Genomic DNA, 18529 nt, shown 5'->3' with positions numbered 1-18529 from the left:
CCACATGAAGGAGTTACAAATAGATTCCAAGGTGGCAAGCTGTGTGGCAACTTTGTCATGTACCCCATCAGTAGCTGCTCCTGAAGGGTTTCAGAGAGTTCTGAGATTAGATCTCTCTGAAGCTAGGTGAAGTGTACCAGATAGATTAGGGATGGAATAGCGAAGGTCGCTTAAGAGAACACTCGCTTTCCAAGTCTATCGCCTAAGACTCCCTGTTAGGGGGATGGACAGTAGAGCTCTCTTTAGCTAGCTCTTAGTGGCTGCCGCCACAACCACAGCATCTACTGGCAGGCCCTTGGACCAGTGTGGACCGTCTCCTGGAGGAGAAAGAATTTTGTGTGGACCGTCTTCTGGAGGAAAAAGAATTCTGTCTGGTCTCCAGGGGATAGGTTCAATTGTATCCAGATTCTTCCAGGCATGCTACACTATGAGCTGTACCAGGTCATCTGCAGGCAGGGTCACCCAGGAAGTAGAGGGCTGGGTACAGAAAGCCTGCAAGAATACAGACTCCTCTGAGGAAGGGGTGGTGGATTTCCAGTCCCCCTGCTGCTTAAGGATCTCCAGTGCTTCTCCAAAGGAGACATCCTCAGGGGGCGACCGTGGGGACCCTTCTCCTTCATCGCAGTCTGTATCTTCAGTCAGGGATTCTTCAGGGTAATCCACATGCTTCCCCTTGCATGATCTCTTGCATGGTACCTCCTCAGCGGGGGCATATGAGGAGGACTCTACAGATTGGGTACCTTTTGGAAGGATGCCTTGAGGTTCCCATGCCCGGTGTCCTTGAGTAGTGGGCTGTCTCAACTGTGGCTCAGAGGAAAGGAAGATATGGGTCTCTGGTGCTAAAGGTACCAGCCGAGAGCCTGCGGAGGCAGGCGCCCTCTCCATCACCTGGAAAGGAGGTCCTCCCGAAGAGAGATGGAAGCCCAGAACAGAGAAGGACAACCTTGGGACTGGGGTTACACCCTGCTCTGACCAATCCACTCCCAGGGAAGGAGCCACGGGATGACCCAGTTCCGTCAAAGCAACCAGAACCATAGTAGACGGCACTGAGGAAAAAACAGGCATAACACTAGAGATCACGGTGCCGACAGACCAGTGTCAATCCCGAGGATGGTCCGGCTCTGGTCTGGTCGAAGGCCAAAGGGTAGACTCCAGAGCCATGGTAAAGTCTACCAATGAAGCTGAAGAAGCTGGAACCGGGGTCGGCATCGGTGTCGAAGGCTCCAATACCTCCAGGGAGATCGAAGGAGGAAACTATGTAGGAGTCCGTGGAGAAAAATCCTCTGCTCTGGGTGGGAGGGAGGATTTGGAGGGTGTTAGCAAACCTCTGGCCACCAGGAGCTGATCCACAAGCCTCACTACGTCCAATTCTGAAAGGCTCCTGGAGGAGCGGGTGGATATCTGATGGGAAGTCAGGATAGGAAGGGGCTACATTGCTGACCAAGAAAAGGATCCACCAAAGGGTAATAGAGGATCCGAGGAGTTACTTCACCTTTCGGCACAGAGATTGAAGGACCAGCATGATGTACAGGTAGGGAGGAAGTGACCATTGCTGGAAAAAATATTTTTGGTGCCGAAAGGGAAGTTTGTAATGTCACATTTGGTGCTGGAGTCAGAATTTGAGGAATAGGTGCTTATGGTGGCACCATAGTCGGCTGCCGAGTTGTCGGAACCAAAGCTGGCACCATGAAGAGGGTTTGAGGCCCAGGTGCAGAGGATGTTGGTGCCAGTTTAGAAATTTTAGCCTTTGGTTCTAAAGATTTGGACTCAGTAGTGTGAGGAGAAGGTAAAGATTTGCTTTTCTTTTTGTGTTCTTTCTTTGGAAGGGATGAACCCTCTGCCTCAGAAATAGCCTCTGCAAATGGAGATTTAAGAAGGTCTTTGAGCATAAGCTTATTTTTTCATTCCGCCAACGTGCAGGAGCTAAAGGCTTTACAAATATCACACAGGGATTTTACTGATAGGTGTGGTACCCCGAGACAATACACACAGGATGTATGGCTATCCACATTAGGCATTTTCATGTCACATTCTTCACAACACTTAAACCCCGTAGTATTCTTTTTCTCAGACATAGCAGAAAAATTATACAATAAAGCCACAAAACATAAAATACAGAAACACTCACTCAAACACATAGGAAGAAGAAAGGAGATATATATATATATATTTTTTAATGTAGAAGAGGAAAGGGGGGGGGGGGATACCAACGATGGTACTGGGAATTACCTGAAGAGGTAAGGGGAGGCCTGAACCAGCAATGGTATAAACAGTATTACACTTGGTAAAGAGGACGGGAAATAGAGAGGGACACTCACACAAATAGTAAAAAAAATATGCGACTAACAGTAGGCAATTCGGTATTAGCAAAAAAAAAAAAAAAAAAGAGAGAGAGAAAAAGCTCTAATAGAGAAAAAAATGAAAATTTATAATGGACTTAGCTGAGAGCTGGCCTGACCCATCTTTATTCAGTATGCGGCAAACAACATCTGGGGTAATATAGAAAGGGGCACTATGGGTAAGACTTAGCTTGAGAGTTTTTTGGCTGGCGTGAGCTTGTTATAACAGTCGACTCGGTCGGAACCAACATCCCATCAGTAAGGAATGAGTAAAGATTAACAATATCAGATCTATCATTAATCAACTGTTTGATATGATTAGAAAAACTCAAAGTTGGATCTATCCATGTACCCAGGTCCTTAAATGAATCTACAGTTTCAATCACTGTGTGCTGTATTAAATATTCACCATTCAATTTATGTCTCCCAAATCTCATGTGCTTAGTTTTGGTACCATAAAAATGGCAAAGGACATGAATCTCCGAACAATGAGAAATATTCCGGCTGATACAGGGGGCTGCAGAAAGGGCTATTAGAAATACTGTTGTGCATCCTGTTCTGACATGAAAAAAGGACACCCTTCATAAGACTGAGTGGCACCTAAAACACTTTACTTTTTAATCTGAAAAGCTTGTAAATATGACTTCATGTGGAGTCAAACAGTCTGCTGAAAAAGAACCACTATCAATTTCACTGTGGAATACTGATGTAACGGCGTTGGCTTCTTGAAAGCACCACCAGCTCTCACATGAAAAAAAGTAAATACCCAGAGTTCTAAGATAAGCCAAGCAATGGAATAGGCACAATTCCAGTGGGAGAAGTGCAAAGACCTATTAGCAAAGAGGTAAACTGAAAGTACTGACGTCCTACTAGGACCCATCCAAATTTTGCATAAGATTTCCTTATGGAAATACAGATAAGCATCTTCTAAGGCCAGTCACCATCCAGGACCATAAGGATAAACTACAAAATGAACATCTGAAAATTCTCTGGATTTATGAATATATTTAGAGTTGAAAAAAAATTGAACTAATTTCCTATTTCCATCTTTTTCTGGGAACCAGAAAGACGCTGGAAGATAATGTTTTCTCCCTTTCTAACAATGTAAATGCTTTAATAGCCTTTCTGGCTATCTACTGAAAGACGTAGCAGAAGGCAATCTATTGCTGCCTTGGAAGGATAAAATGAACTGAAACTATGAGTAAGTGCCATACAATGCAGACAATGCTGCTGTGAACCTACTTAATTTTACAATTGGATATCACAACTTTTTCTCACCAACTGACATTCATAAAGAGAAAGAAGTATTTTTTTTAATCCCTCTGTCCCCTATTAATACTATCCCTTCTTGCAAGAAAGTCAAAGAAGTTTGGACTATCTTGTGGCTCTTTCTAGTCATGTGACTAAAAGCAATACATCCGTATATCTGGCTGCCTGTTTGGTTATTCTCTTAATCAGTGTCGATTTTCTAACTTTTTTTGTGCTCAGTTCCTTGTTTAGGTTAAGGGGAACAAAATGTATCACACGAGAAGATCAAGTGACAACCTGGATAACCCTCCCCATTTGAGTTTTAGAATAGTTAAAATGCAGTTAGAAATCTAATTTTTCCAGTTCTGACAAGGAAGTTTGCCAGTATTTTTCAAAGATAACATTGTAGAGGTTGACGCAGGCTACTTGTCAAGCAAGAGTAAAAACATAATAAAAATCAAGTGCTTCTACATGCCGATTCCAGTACAAATGGCACAAAGTAGCACACATCTGCAGTGAGGAAATTAAACAGTAAACAATACAGTAGAAAGGGCTGCACCAAATATGAGGCGTTACATAAAAAAAAATAAGTAGAACACAAAAAGGCAGACGGCAAATACAAAAGAAATAAAGTAGACACATATCAGGACAACTAATACCTACAGTCCTACTAATCGCTAAGAAAATCAGTACTACCCAAAAATAGTTTCCCACTACGTGTATTGTCTTAACTCTTTATCAAACATTGCAATCTGAATACTAAAATTAAATGTTTCAAAGACAGCATTGGTGTAGCATGCATATACGGGTACAAAGTCAACAGCGGTTTCCTTAGGTACACCTTAAACTTTAACTACTTGTTTTAGAGCTATATAACTACAACGGTGAGTGAAGCAGAATGTATATAAACGATGGTTACATTATTAACACATACATGTTTGAGGTATCTCAGCTTGAATCACAATACAAGTTAGAGCTATACGACTATAATGGTGTGTGAAGGAGAACGTAAAGTACAGTTGTGTACACTTACCAAAAATGTAGATGTTAGAGTGTATTCACTGTTGCAGTCATTACATTTGGGTTATCTGCTTGCAGGTAGCCCTCAAGTCGGCCTGATTATCAAAGTCTTGGGGTCCTGCGTCAGTTGCTGTCTCATCTTCCATGACGTTAGGCAGTCAGGGGTATAAAGCATGCAGCAGATGCCATTACATCAGTTTTTCTTGCCCCAGATGCCAGGTGCCCCCATAATGGGAAGCAATTGTATACAAGGTTACACCACCAACAAAGAGCAAATACACCAGAAAGCTTTACGCATAGTAAAGAAGAATAGAGGTATAGTCAACAGAAGTCAGGGGGCTGGAGGGAGGGTAACTAGGACTGCAACAGTGAATACACTAACATCGACATTTATGGTAAGTGTACACAACTGTACTATGTTCTTCGTGTTTCACTGTTGCAGTCATTACATTTGGGTAGATTCCCAAAGCTAAGGAAGGGAAAAGGAAATCAGATAGCATTAGGACCAGCTATTAGGCCCTGCAAGACTGCAGTGGCAAAACCAGCTCTGGATTTAGAAAAAATTGGCAAGTTGTAATGCTTGGTGAAGGTATATACAGAACTCCAGGTAGCAGCTTCTAAGATGTCCCTGGTAGGGACATCTCTGAGAAAAGCTGTAGAGGTAGATGCAGCCCTGGTGGAATGTGGTCTTATCCCCTGTGGGGTAGGTTTTCCATGGTGCTTACAGCAGAAATTAATGCAATGGCTTATTGAATGCAATGGCCTACCCACTTAGAAATGGTTTGCTTTGAAATGGCCTTCTCCTCTGCCCCTGCAGCAAATGCAATCAGCAGCTGTTCAGATTTCCTGAGAGGCTTAGTCCTGTCAAGTAAAATCTAAGCCGTCTGTGCACGCCCAAGGAGTGCAGTATTCATTCTCCTTTGTTCTGCGGATTAGAAAAGAAGGCTGGCAAATGAATTGACTGATTAAGGGCCACACTGGATACCGCCTTGGGCATAAACAAAGGATTGATCCTGAGGGACACCCTGTCTGCATGAAAGATGATGAAAGGCTCCACTGCCATGAGGGCCTGTAATTCAGGCACCCTTCTTGCTGAAGTGATGGCTAGAAGGAAGGCTGTTTTCCAAGAAAGGAATTTCAACTCTGCATATGCAGCTGGCTCAAAGGGGGGCAGAGTGAGCTTTTCCAATACAAAGTTAAGGTCCCAGGCTGGAGTAGGGGCTCTCCTGGGTGGCCTTAAGTTTTTGGCCCCTCTGAGGAATTGCTTCAGCAGTGGAGAGAGAAAAGGGGTGGGTCTGTATTATAATGTGCTGAAATGGCAGAGGCATGAATTTTGATGGAAGAAAAGGAAAGGCCCTTGTGAAGCATCTCAGTTAAGTATTGAAGAATGTGCAGTAAATTGGGCACTGTTGTGCCCATCCCCTGAGTTTGGCTCCAGGAACAGAATCTTCCATTTTTCAGCATAGGATTTTCTAGTACTAGGCCTCCTTGCCTCCAGAATGACATCCATCACTTGCTTACTGAGGGATGGTAATGGAGAGATCAGGTAATTAGACAGGCTGCAAGGTTCAGGGTTTGAAGCTGTGGGTGCAGAATCTGGCCCTCCTGCTGGGACAGCAGGGCAGGGGTCTGAGGCAGGTGCCATGGTTCCAGCAGTGACACTGCACAAGAGGGGGTTACCAGTGTTGGCGTGGCCAGTCTGGTGCAATGAGTATTGCCCTTGGTTTGTCCTGTTTGATCTTTAGTAGCACTTTGTAGGAGGAGAGGCAGGGGGGAAGGCATAAACTGATAGGCTTTTCCAGGTGAAGGACAGGGCATCCACCTTGCAAGCTTGTCTATGGGGAGTCCTTGTGCAGAATTTGTCCAATTGGTAGTTCTGACAGGAGGCAAACAGGTCCATCTCTGGGCTCCCCCATTTGTTTCTCAAAATGAATATCTTTGGTTCCAGTTTCCACTCGTGTGGGTCCATAAGATTTCTGCTTAGGTCGTCTGCCAGTGTATTTAGCTTGCCTGGCAGGAATTGAGCTTGTAGGTGCACTTGGTAGCTCAAGGCTGTGTTCCACAGAGCCATGGCTAGTCTGCAAAGAGGGTATGAGTGGGTTCCCCCTGCTTGTTTATGTACCACATAACAGTGGAGCTGTCAGTCTTTACCAATAATTGTCCTGGAAGAATGTGGTCCTTGAAGGCTGTCAGAGCATTCTGTACAGCTAACATTTCTTTTTGATTGATATGCAGGTGCATTTGGCTCTGGTTCCATTTGTCCTGAATGCACTGCCCTGCCAAGTGAGCCCCCCATGCATAGTCTGATGCGTCTGTTAGGGTTTGGGCAGCAGGGCGTAGAGTGAATGGCAGTCCCTTGTTGTGGTGGCAGGCCTCTGCCCACCAAAGGAACTCTGTCTTTAGACAAGGGATGATAGGAATCATTGATTCTAGGTCCTGAGAATGTTGACATCATAGGCTTTTTAGATACCCCTGTAGTTTCCTCATATGCAATCTTGCATATGGAATTAGTAGAATGCAAGAGGCCATGAACACCAGGGCTTGCAGTACTTTCCTTGCAGATAGCTGGGTCTTTGTGGCCAGTAGTTTGAAGTAGGCTGTCAAACTAGTTTTGCTGGCGTGAGGTAGGCCATCTGGGAAGTTGTATTCAAGCTTGCTCCCAGGAATACAATTTGTTGGCAGGGTATTAGATGCGATTTATTTTTGTTTATGGTGTACCCCAGAGAAGTTAGTCATTTCTTTACAAACACCAGATAATTTAATAGAATGTCCTGGCTCTCTGCCTAAATTAGACAATCGTCCAGGTATGACTGTATTTGAATATTTCTTTGCCTACAAAATGCAATGACTGGAGCTAGGCACTTTGTGAATACCCTGGGCGCAGTAGATAAGCCAAAGGGCAGTGCAGAAAACTGATGGTGCATTTAGCCTGCTCTGAAGCGTAGGTATCTTCTGCAAGACTCCCTTATTGGGATGTGCAGGTAGGCTTCCTTTAAATCCAGTGTTGCCAACCAGGCATCCTTGCCTAGCATGGGAAGCAGCTGAAGACTTATCTTAAATTCTGGGATTACCAAAATGGTGTTTAGGATAGACAGGTCCAGGATAAGATGCCAGGAATCATCTTTTCTGGGTACCAGGAAAAGGCTCGAGTAAAAACCTTGCCCCCATTCCTCTTCTGGGACAGGATGAATAGCCCTGATGCTTAGAAGAGACAGAACCTGCTTTTGACAAAGCCTCTGCCCACTGATTTGGGGGTAGGTCTGGCCAACCGTTTGGGGTTGGTAAGGAGTGGTAGTGGAATCTGTATCCTTGGGAAACTATGTTTAAAATCCATTTGTCTTGGGTAATGAGTTTCCAGTTTTTTGCATGCAGGGCTTGGAAGGTTTAAAGTTAAGTCAGTCATTGTGACAGTTTATCACAGGGGGGTGTCTTACTACTTCCAGCTTTGGAAGTGGGAGTCGCCCACTGCTTAGGCCTGTGAGTACCTTGGGACTGAAGCCTGGGCGGTCTGCTGGTTCTGGGTTTGGACTGAGAAGGCTTGGAAGAGGCAGGAAAGGACCAATTCTTACAAGGCCAGTGCCTACTAAATCTGGGAGGCTGTACTTGCAGGAAATCTTTAACAGTTTGCATAGATTTAGCTTTTTCCTCCATCTTTATAAGTACTACTTCAGCTTTGTTGCCAAACAGGCGGTCTTGGTTTAAGGGAGTATCCAGTAATTTAGCTTCAACATGATCTGGCAAAATTTGCTCCTTAAGCCAAGCATGCCTTCTAAGTACAGACCCAGTGACAGCAGCCCTGCAAGATGCCTCTAATGAATCAAAACCACATTGCAAAGTATGTTTTCCAACTCATTCAGCAAAATGCATCAAGTCCTGTAATTCTTCATTTTCAGCACAATCAGGACTCAACATCATTTCCTGTTTAAGCAATCCAATAAAATGCTGCTGATACTTTAACATATGAAACTGGCAGTTTAAGGCCCTAATGGCCAAGGTTGTAGACGTGTATACCTTCTTACCCCATCTGTCCAGGGCCCTGGAATCTCTATCAGAGGGGGTAGGGTTTTTGGCAGTAGTAGCCTTAATGCCTTTGGGTCCCTGTGAAATGGTCTCAGGATCTGCAGTAGGATTCTTAAAGAGGAACTTGTAAGAGTCAGGTACTCTGTAATACCAGTCAGGTTTTCTGGGAGCCGGAGGTAAAGTGTCAGGGGCCAGGCTAGATTCCAAGAAGGCATCATCTACAATGTCCAGTACAGGAGGGATAGCTAAAGGCCTATGCTGAGGTAGGAGCAAGAATTCCCTAAGCCTCTTTTTGGAGTCAGAGCAATCCTGGCTTTCCCAGTAGAAATGCTCCTTAAGAGTATGCAAAGTTTCACCAAAAGAGAAATCCTATGGAGGGGAAGCAGATGGAATGGAGTCCTCTGCATCAGAGTCCTCATAGGTAGATAAGGGCAACTCCTGGTCATCACAGAAAACAGAAATTTCAGAATCCTGATCAGAAGGAAAATCAGTTCTAGGTCTCTTAGAGGGAGAAGGGTGGCTTCCCCCGATTAGAGTAATAAGGTCTTCAGCCATTCTTATCATTTGTTTTTTAGTCATAGGGACCTGACCATGCGGTCTGGGCATCTGTTTTCTACGCATGGATTGAATTTTAGGCCTTGAATAAGAAGATGGCGTCAGTTTAATATGCAAGTCAGTAGGCCTGAATACACCCTCAGAAGCCTGTGCCTGCACAGCGGCTCCGGACCCATCCAAGGTAGAGACATCTGCAGGTTCCACAGTCGAAGAAGCATCTCGTGGCATACTGGACTCTGAATGGGTCTCAGTAGAGGCCTGTGAATCTGAAGTAGCGGGCATCAGGGGCTGCGAAAGTGCCTCAATAAATACCGGCGAACTGGCGACTAGCTTAGCAGAAGCATCGTCGGCAGCTTTGGACCTATGAGGTCTGTCGCTGTCTTTATCTTTGCGTTTTTTGGAGTGTCAGTAGTCAGGTGACTTACCAAAGCCATTTCTGGATAATTGAACAGAGTACCAAAATATTTAGATGCGAAAATAAACAGACGACGAATAGTTCAAGGTTTGAATAAGGCACAAAACCGACAGCTAGGGACGTCGTGGTCTGGGCCTAAGCAAGGAATGCAGTACGAATTAAAATCTTTGAGGTATTTGCTTTCCACAAGAAATACAATTGTTAACTTTTACTGACATCGGTTTAGAGCAAGAAAAAGGATCCCCAATGAGGTACTTAGCTTAGTTGAAGACTTCGGATCTGAAACTCGAAAATGAAAATTTCAGCAGTTGGCCAACCGGCACTTGCGAGCTGCTTCTGCTTCGGGCACCGCACGGCAAGAAAGACTGATGTAATGGGGTCGGCTGCATGCTTTATACCCCTGATTACCTGACGTCATGGAAGATGAGACAGCAACCGACGCAGGACCCAAGACTTTGATATTCAGTCTGACTGAGGGCTACCTGCAAGCAGATAACCCAAATGTGATGACTGCAACAGTGAAACAAGAAGAAATTGACGGTTACATCAACACATTCAAGCTGAGATACCTGCTAAGCAAGTATCACAATACAAGTTAGTGCTATATAACTATAACGGTGTGTGAAGGAGAACGTATATAAGGATGGTTACAGCACTAATACATTCAAGCTGAGATACTTCTTAAAGCAGCCAATAAAAGCAGGAGACATTCAAAGCTGAGAAAAAAAATTGCATCTTGTCATTCTGTAATGAAACTACAGCAGACTGAACTGCTATAGCACAGTAGTTTACTAAACAATTCAAGCCATAAGAAAATAAAGATTTTCAAATTTTCAGAATACTCTACTACACAATACCATTATTAATGAAAGATAAATGTGCTGTATTACCCATGAAACCACGGAGTAATATCTGTAGATAAAGTACGATGCCAACACAAGCCCAGAGAGAACAATGACCAAAGTGAAGCTCAAACAGCAGAGATTACACCGCTTTTGCTTCGCCTGCAAATCCTATTAAAAAAAAACACAAGACCGGTTGTGATATTTTTTTCAGATGCAAGTATTACTAACAAAACTGCTTTCACAATTAATACATCTAAAGAAAATAACAAAGAAAAATATTAAAATACATTAATTTCCTGTAGCACTGACCTTTAACATGTACATTAGCAGTGCTGCCGGTTTCATATATACATATAATATATACAGTAACAAATATATCACACACACAGGAAGAAAGACACAAACATACAAACTGGTGCTTGTTCTTATGCACCTTATCAATGTTATCTACCCTTTTCCATTGAAACAGAAGGCGGCCATATGGATATTTTGCAGCTAATTAAAAGACTGTGCAACCAAATCAATTAATTTCTATGTAATCAGTTACATTCAGAAGCTATGCTTGTATTTGTAGTCAGACAGAACTCACTACTGCTCTTACTGTTTACTTTTCTTCAATACATCTCAGCTTGATTTATGCAATTCCCACTTCACTTTCGCCTTTGCATCGCTGTTCTTTATTTTCTACAAATTAATCTCATAAGACCACAGGTTGTTGTCAGACTGCTATAATGAGTCGCCCTCGTACCAACAGCTTTTTGGCATGCCCCACATATCAGGCACACAAAAAGAGCTGTGGACTTCCACAAAAAAATCCCTCAAACACAAATGCAAACACACACACACACTTGAAATAAGTCTTTGCTTAGTACATTATCTTAGTACTACGGATTCCTCAGTCAAATACATATGCACATTAACTTCTGCATTTAACCAACTTCACATAAAGTCAAATACTCATAATTTAAAAAGTATTTTCAGATTTGCTTCTATCTCCACTTCAAATGACTGGTGCTGTTTTCTAAATGCACTGATTTGGTTCTGTAGGAGATCCTGAATAGTATAAAGCAGGCTTTAATTTAGTGCTATGCCAGTAAGTGTTCGGGTATTTGCTACCAGAGAAATGTGTCAGTTCTGTGCAATGAAGAGAAATGAGAGCAGCAAGACGGTTTGTGCACCAGTCTCCATTACTAATGAAATGTACTGATTACCGACATACCCTGCATACCATTACATAAAACAGCAGCAGAAAGAGACTCGAGTCTATCTAGCTTGCCTAAGTGTTGCTGCAGGCCTAAGACAGCTGCCCCTCACTCTTCTGTCCCATCCCTCCAGGGATTACAGATTGCTGTCTCTGTTTCAACCTCCCATTCTAGTGATTGCTCTATTTGTCCAGCTTATGGTCACTTGCCTGGGTCACCTCAGCTCAAGTCACTGCTGCTCTAATGTAACAGCACAAGTATGTATCACAATAGAGTGACATCATAGCACTGTCTTTATAGCATGTTCTTATTGGTCTGTAGTCAGTGCATCTTAAAGAAAGACAAATTGGTATTACTTTGCCTGTCAGTCAGTGATTGCTTTTTTCTCTCTGAGGTGCAATAATCGCAGAGTGAGAATTATAAATTGGGGGGGGGGGGGGGGTTGTGGGACGCCTCCTGCAAATTTTTTTTATGTAATCCATATTTGCTTATAAAGACAACTTTGAATGCATGCTTTATAAGAATGTTCATACTTGAGACGTTATTCAAAAGTAGATGCAATGAATTTTGACTGATACAAACTCATATGAGCTGTCCTAACTCTTCTCCGTGTAAAATGTTCTTTGTTATTTACACTGCACTGGGCATTTTTTCCTCTGTTTTTTTTTCACCTTCTGCCTTGCCAACCATCAATCCACCCACTACTGGACTTAAGACTATTTGTTCCTTAGCAGTGGGTGGTCTGTTTAAAAGGTGGGAACCATCTGAAGGGCTATCCTACAGACCGGCATCAAGGAGTTTGCAGACTGTGCTTTCATGAACTAAGTCTACAGCAAACTAAATAGCAACAAGTCTGTTACAGGTCTGTAGTCTACAAAGTGCAGTTACCGCATTAATCAGAATTATATTTTAAATCAGAAAGCAATTGCATTTTGCTTGCTGGTAAGCCATTAGACCTCAGGAATTTGTTTAAAGTGTTCAGATTTGTAAAGTAATACTTAAAACTTTTTGCTGTATTTGGATCTATTCATTTTTCTGATTCCTGACTACTGATCTGCTTGTTTATTTAACTGGTTGATTCTGTCATTCAGGAATTGTGTTTTTACTGCCACCACCACTGCAGCTATGTTGTCTCTATGCTACTATGATGAACTAAAACTGCTGTTATAACTGTAATGTACATCTAATTGACCTAGTCTTGGAGTTAGAAACAGTATTTACTGATTTAGCACTACAGTTGTCTCTGCTATGGATTCAGCTGTACTGTTAAGTGTTCATTTTCCTTTTTCTTGTATGCACAGGATAATTGGCTGATAAATGTATTGTACATGACTTATTAACCAGTTTCCAAACTAAGTTATGGCACTGTGATGTGGTAACTGTTGAAGCACTCTCAAACTGTAGCAGTAGCATCTATTCTCCTGCTTTATCCACACTATCCTCAGATTTGTATATTTTACACCCTCCTATCTCATTACTTCCTTTAATCTATCTGTCTCCTTCTACTAGCTACATCCTCTTTTTCTCTCTCTCCAGAGCACACTCAAGCAAATCTGCAGCCTGCGGCTACCACTCCAGCCATACAGTACAAGAAGGAATCAGTACTGCAAAACTAAACAAGGATATACATTTTGAGCTTCAAGAGCAGGGTCAGTCCACCCAGGCATTCTATTTGTATGTTTTATGAGAGTGAAGCTATTACACTAGCAGTATTTCTTAGTTCTCAACGTGCTAATAAAACTAACTGTTGTAGCCTTGTGTCCACCACCTCTAGCTAGTACAGTAATCCTAACTGTCCAGTAGACAGTATACATTTAATTCAGATCCCTGTGACTAAATTAACCATCAAGCAGCCCTCTCAGTGCTTTCTGCCTTAGTTTGTATCACTTGGAGGCCCACTTGTTTATTTGCATCTCTATACATTCCCCTTCATTACTAATGTATCGCCCTACTCTAATCTGTACACAAACTGGTTACTAATCAGCAAGTCAATGTGAAGACACTCCCAACCTTAATAAACTTTGCTGTCTCTTCTCTCCTTCACTTTACAGGTAGTTTGAATTATTACTTACCCACTCTGAGGCCCTCACTGACAGATTTCAACGGATTGCCTCTCAGGTTTCTTTGCATTCCACCTGGTTTACACGGCTTGTGCTATCTCCCTCCCCAATATTAAGTCTATATTAGAATTCTGCTGAGCATGGAGCCATCTTTAAATTTCTAGTCTCCCACCAGGACACAAGTGCTCTTCAGCAATTGCATTCTGCTTGCTGGTAAGCCATTAGACCTCAGGAATTTGTTTAAAGTGTTCAGATTTGTAAAGTAATACTTACTTTTTACTCTTGTTTTGGTGGGCTCTGCCCCACTCCGTTCACCCCCGCTAATGCTCAGGCTCTCTCCTCTCCCCTGCCCCCTATTCCCTCCCGCCCCCACTACCTCTACATTTATAGTAATCACAGCCACACCCCACAGCTCACCCTCACATCACCTCCACCAATCACAGCTCCTCAAGTCAGATCACACTATACCACACCAACTGGCTCCACACAAAATACTTCCAATCACTCTCATTCCCACTAGGCATTTTTTACATCACCCACACTACTTACCCATCCACATATAGTGCAAAACCCTATAATTCCTATTCAGACCCCCACCTAGAACAAACTTAAACTTTGTAACCATAACTATAATACAACTAAGTCTAATCTGTCTTTTCACAATTCTTTATAACACCACAAGTTATCACTCTAGCAATATCCCTAAACTTAGTAGCACAACACTACACTATGCACTCTCATATACAAACACTGCACATTATAATAATATCTGCCCACAATTGTTCAAGAACTACATAACAAACCAATTCAGAACTAAACACATATGCTCTCATTCCTACTCCATAAAAACGCAATGCTTTCTCACACTTCTCACCAAACTCCAACATGTGTATCACCATTTTAACACCAAGCTCACCATAAGTGGGGATAACCACCCCACCCAGGCCCAAATACATCCTGTCCAATACAAACTGCTCCAACACAAATTTCAGAACAGAACACCCCCACTATCTTCATGGGCAAATCAACAGCAGCAGCAAAACCAACCATCCTTTAATGCTAAATATTAATAATAGAAGTATCAAAAAATAAAATACCTGCCACAATAGCACACTACTCCCCAGACATAGTTGCTTTAACAAAAACCTGGCTAAATAAAAATATAGCTAACTCAGAAGTTCTTCCTACTGGCTACAATATCATTAGACAAGACAGACCACTTCGTAAAGGGGGTGGAACTGCCTTACTGTACAAGTCCAACGTACCTGTACGTCAATTACCAAACTCCTACCCCTCCCCCAATAATTGGGATATACTTATCTCACAACTTCACCCTAAAAGGGTCTTCACCACAATTGTGATCTATATTCCACCTGGTAATATACCTGCTAGCCCTGAAGACTTCTTATCTTGGTGTTCTTCCACATACTCACAAGAAACCCTTATTCTGGGGGATTTCAACCTAGATTGGTTCACCTGCATATCAGAACTACCAAGTAATCTAATAAATCTCCATGGCTACCAGCAGCTAGTCCAAATTCCAACTAGATGTGAAAAAATCTAAAAGGGAATCCATCCTTGACTGGGTCCCAACAACCCCACATTGTAGCCCTATGCAGGCAGTCTCCCACATACCTTAAGTGACCACAACATAACATACTTTATATGTAGTAGAACAAGCATATGCAAAACCACTAACTATACATCCACTAGAAACAAAAAAAAAAACAACTCTCCTGAGGTCCTCAATACTTTACTCTGTAACTGTGACTGGACCCCCCCCAAAAAACCCTCCACTTGACCAGGCTATAGCATATTTCAACAAAACATTTCTGCAACACCTAAATACTGTTGCTCCACTGCGCAAAATCAAGGTTAGAACCTCTACAAACCCCTGGCTCAGTAAAGAAACCAAACAAATCCTCAAGTCCAGAGATACTGCCTGGCTTTACAATAAAAAAAACAAACACAAAGCCTAACTAAGTATCAAGAACTGCACAACTGCTCAAAAAATGCATTAGGCTGAACAAAAAAAAATCCTACTACACGACATTACAAACTAAATACCAAGACAACCCCCAACAATTTTGGAAAAATGAAAACCAGCTACTAAAACCCACCCAAAAGGCTACCCCCAAACCAACCACCCCGACACTAAAGTTCCCATCGAAACACAATTCAACTCCCACTTTGTGAACTCAATTCTATCCTTAGTATCACACAACAGTTCCTTCTCACTACCCCCCCAATACAAACACTAAAACGAGCTTTACCCTCAAAAAGAGTTTCCACCACGTCATCCAAACTAAAAACCTCATCAACAGCAGCAGACCTACTCCCCAGCTATTTCTTGAAACTCACAGCAGATGCTATTGCTATCCCAATCTCCACTCTCATAAACAGATCAATTGCTGAAAGCTATGTGCCCAAACTCTGGAAAATATCCTACGTTACACCCAAACATAAAGGTGGGACCTTCACTGAACTTAACTACAGACCCACTGCTTTACTGTCCCCCTGGCCAAAATCCTAGAAAAATGCATCCATACCCAGATGCTAAAATATCTCCTAGACAGCAACATCCTGTCACCTACTCAGCACGGTTTCAGACATGCCCATAGTACCACTACAGCCCACGTCTGCTTCACAGACGCAGCAAACAGTCTCAAAAATGAAGGCCTGCAGGTGTCACCTCTTTTTTTGAATATGTCCAAAGCATTTGACACAGTCTCACACCAAATCCTGCTAAACAAACTAAACCAATATCACCTATTAAATTCCACTCTTACCTGGTTCCAAAGCTACTTAACTGACCGGTACCAAGCTGTGAAATGGGAATATTCTCTCTCCTCAGCTGCCCATAACTATTGGAGTCCCACAGGGTTCTATCTTAGGACCACTACTATTCACAATTTTCACAAATGACCTCCATACCTCCACACAGCATGCATCTATCATTCAGTATGCAGATGACACTAACTTAATCTGTGCTGCACAAAACATTCCCACCCTCCTGCAAACATCTTGACTAGCATTCTTGGATGTTGAAAACTACCTTACATAAGCCCAACTTATACTCAATCCAAAGAAAACTCCTCTTATGATTATAACCCGTTCTAACAAAGACACTGATAACAGTCAATTCACTATCTACTCCACAAATGCTACTCCAATCACTCCAGTGACACAGGCTAAGCTATTGGGAATAACCACAGACTCCCACCTAAAATTTGACAGTCATCTCAACTTAACTATTAAAAAAGTAAGTCAATAAGAGTTTGTTAAACCCACCAGGCTGACCAATAGTGTCCACCTGTAGGTATTTCACTCATAACATGGGGTATTTTTTGCATCAGTTTTTATTACAAGTAATAAAGCTACCTTCTTATATAAAGAATTCATTTGACTTTATTGATAAAATAAAGGATGTAAAATGGAATGGCAAAATGTATTTTTTAGTAATGGATGTTGTAAGCTTGTACACAAGTATAAATCATGAATTTGGCATGCAAGCCATAGAATACTTTTTGAAAGACAGTTCTAGAACACAATACATTAAAGAGTTAATAAATTTTTGTCTAATTAATAATATTTTGGAATTTGATGGTCAATTATATAGACAATTGCAGGGGACAGCAATGGGGGCGGCTTTTGCTCCCATGTATACAAATTTATGGGCATGGTGGAATATACACATTTATAGAAGTCATTTTTTTCAAAAATTTGTCATTAAATATTTTCGGTTCATTGACTACCTTATTTTTATTTGTCAGGGAGGCCAAGATGAAAAGCAATCATTTCTTAAATATATGAATGAAAATAAGTATCGAATAAAGTATGATGGTTTATAAGGGGGTGTCAAGGTAAACTATTTAGATATCACGTTGGAAGGTCTAGAGAATGGAGAGATTAAAACTAGTATTTTTAGAAAATTTCATCAGGTAAATCATATGTTACATGCTGGAAATTGTCATCCAAGGCACACACTTAATAACATCCCCTTTGGTGAGATTTTAAGAACAAATAAATTGTGTAATAATGTGAATGAAGCCAGGGAAGAGGCTAATAAAGTGGCAAATATGTTTATTAATAGGGGATATAATGCAGATATGGTGGCCAATAGTTATAGTAAGGTGTTCAACAATAACGTTACGGGAAAAAATAGTTATAGAGGTAATATAATAAAAAACAAGGGAATGTATAAGTTAACTTCAGAAAAAGAGTAATATGTTTCAAAATACACATTCTCAGACAAGCAGACTCAGCTACTTGGGTATTACTGGCAAACAGTCAAAAGAGAAGTTTCTTCTTTATATGTAGTAGTCAACGTTTTCATATCAACGAGGCCGTAGCCTCAAGGATGTTTTAGTTCATAGTTCTTATAGAAGACCACAGGAATCAGTTAATAAAGCAATGAAATGGGCAGGTTTAATGCCTTGTGGGAAATGTGCAATATGTAAATATGTAGTACCAACTTTTAACATAATTAATGGCATTAAATTTCATGCACAAGGTAATTTTTCCTGTAAAAGCACAGGTATAATTTATGCACCAAATCCTGCTAAACAAACTAAAACCAATATCACCTATCAAATTCCACTCTTACCTGGTTCCAAAGCTACTTAACTGACAGGTACCAAGCTGTGAAATGGGAAAACCCTCTCTTTCTCCTCAGCTGCCCATAACTATAGGAGTCCCACAGGGTTCTTTCTATCCAGGACCACTGCTATTCACACTCTTCACAAATGACCTCCATACCTCCACACAGTATGCATCTATCATTCAGTATGCAGATGACACTACCTTAATCTGTGCTGCACAAAAC

General features: G+C 41.8%; 1 protein-coding gene across 2 annotated transcripts in view; it reads right to left on the bottom strand.

Moving 5' to 3' along the window:
* Nucleotides 1-18529, bottom strand: part of LOC122800781 (integral membrane protein 2C-like) — a 464319-nt gene that overhangs the window by 328990 nt on the left and 116800 nt on the right. For both annotated transcript variants that reach the window (XM_044070041.1, XM_044070042.1), the window contains exon 2: nt 10488-10610. In XM_044070041.1, the coding sequence (XP_043925976.1) occupies nt 10488-10610 (123 nt within the window). The remainder of the gene's footprint in view (nt 1-10487; nt 10611-18529) is intronic.

Source organism: Protopterus annectens, chromosome 4.part1 (assembly GCF_019279795.1).
Source record: "Protopterus annectens isolate FY-2018-M chromosome 4.part1, PAN1.0, whole genome shotgun sequence".
Classification (NCBI taxonomy): Eukaryota; Metazoa; Chordata; order Ceratodontiformes; family Protopteridae; genus Protopterus; species Protopterus annectens.
Note: the sequence above shows the minus strand (reverse complement) of the source record. Positions and strands in the feature narration are given on the sequence as shown.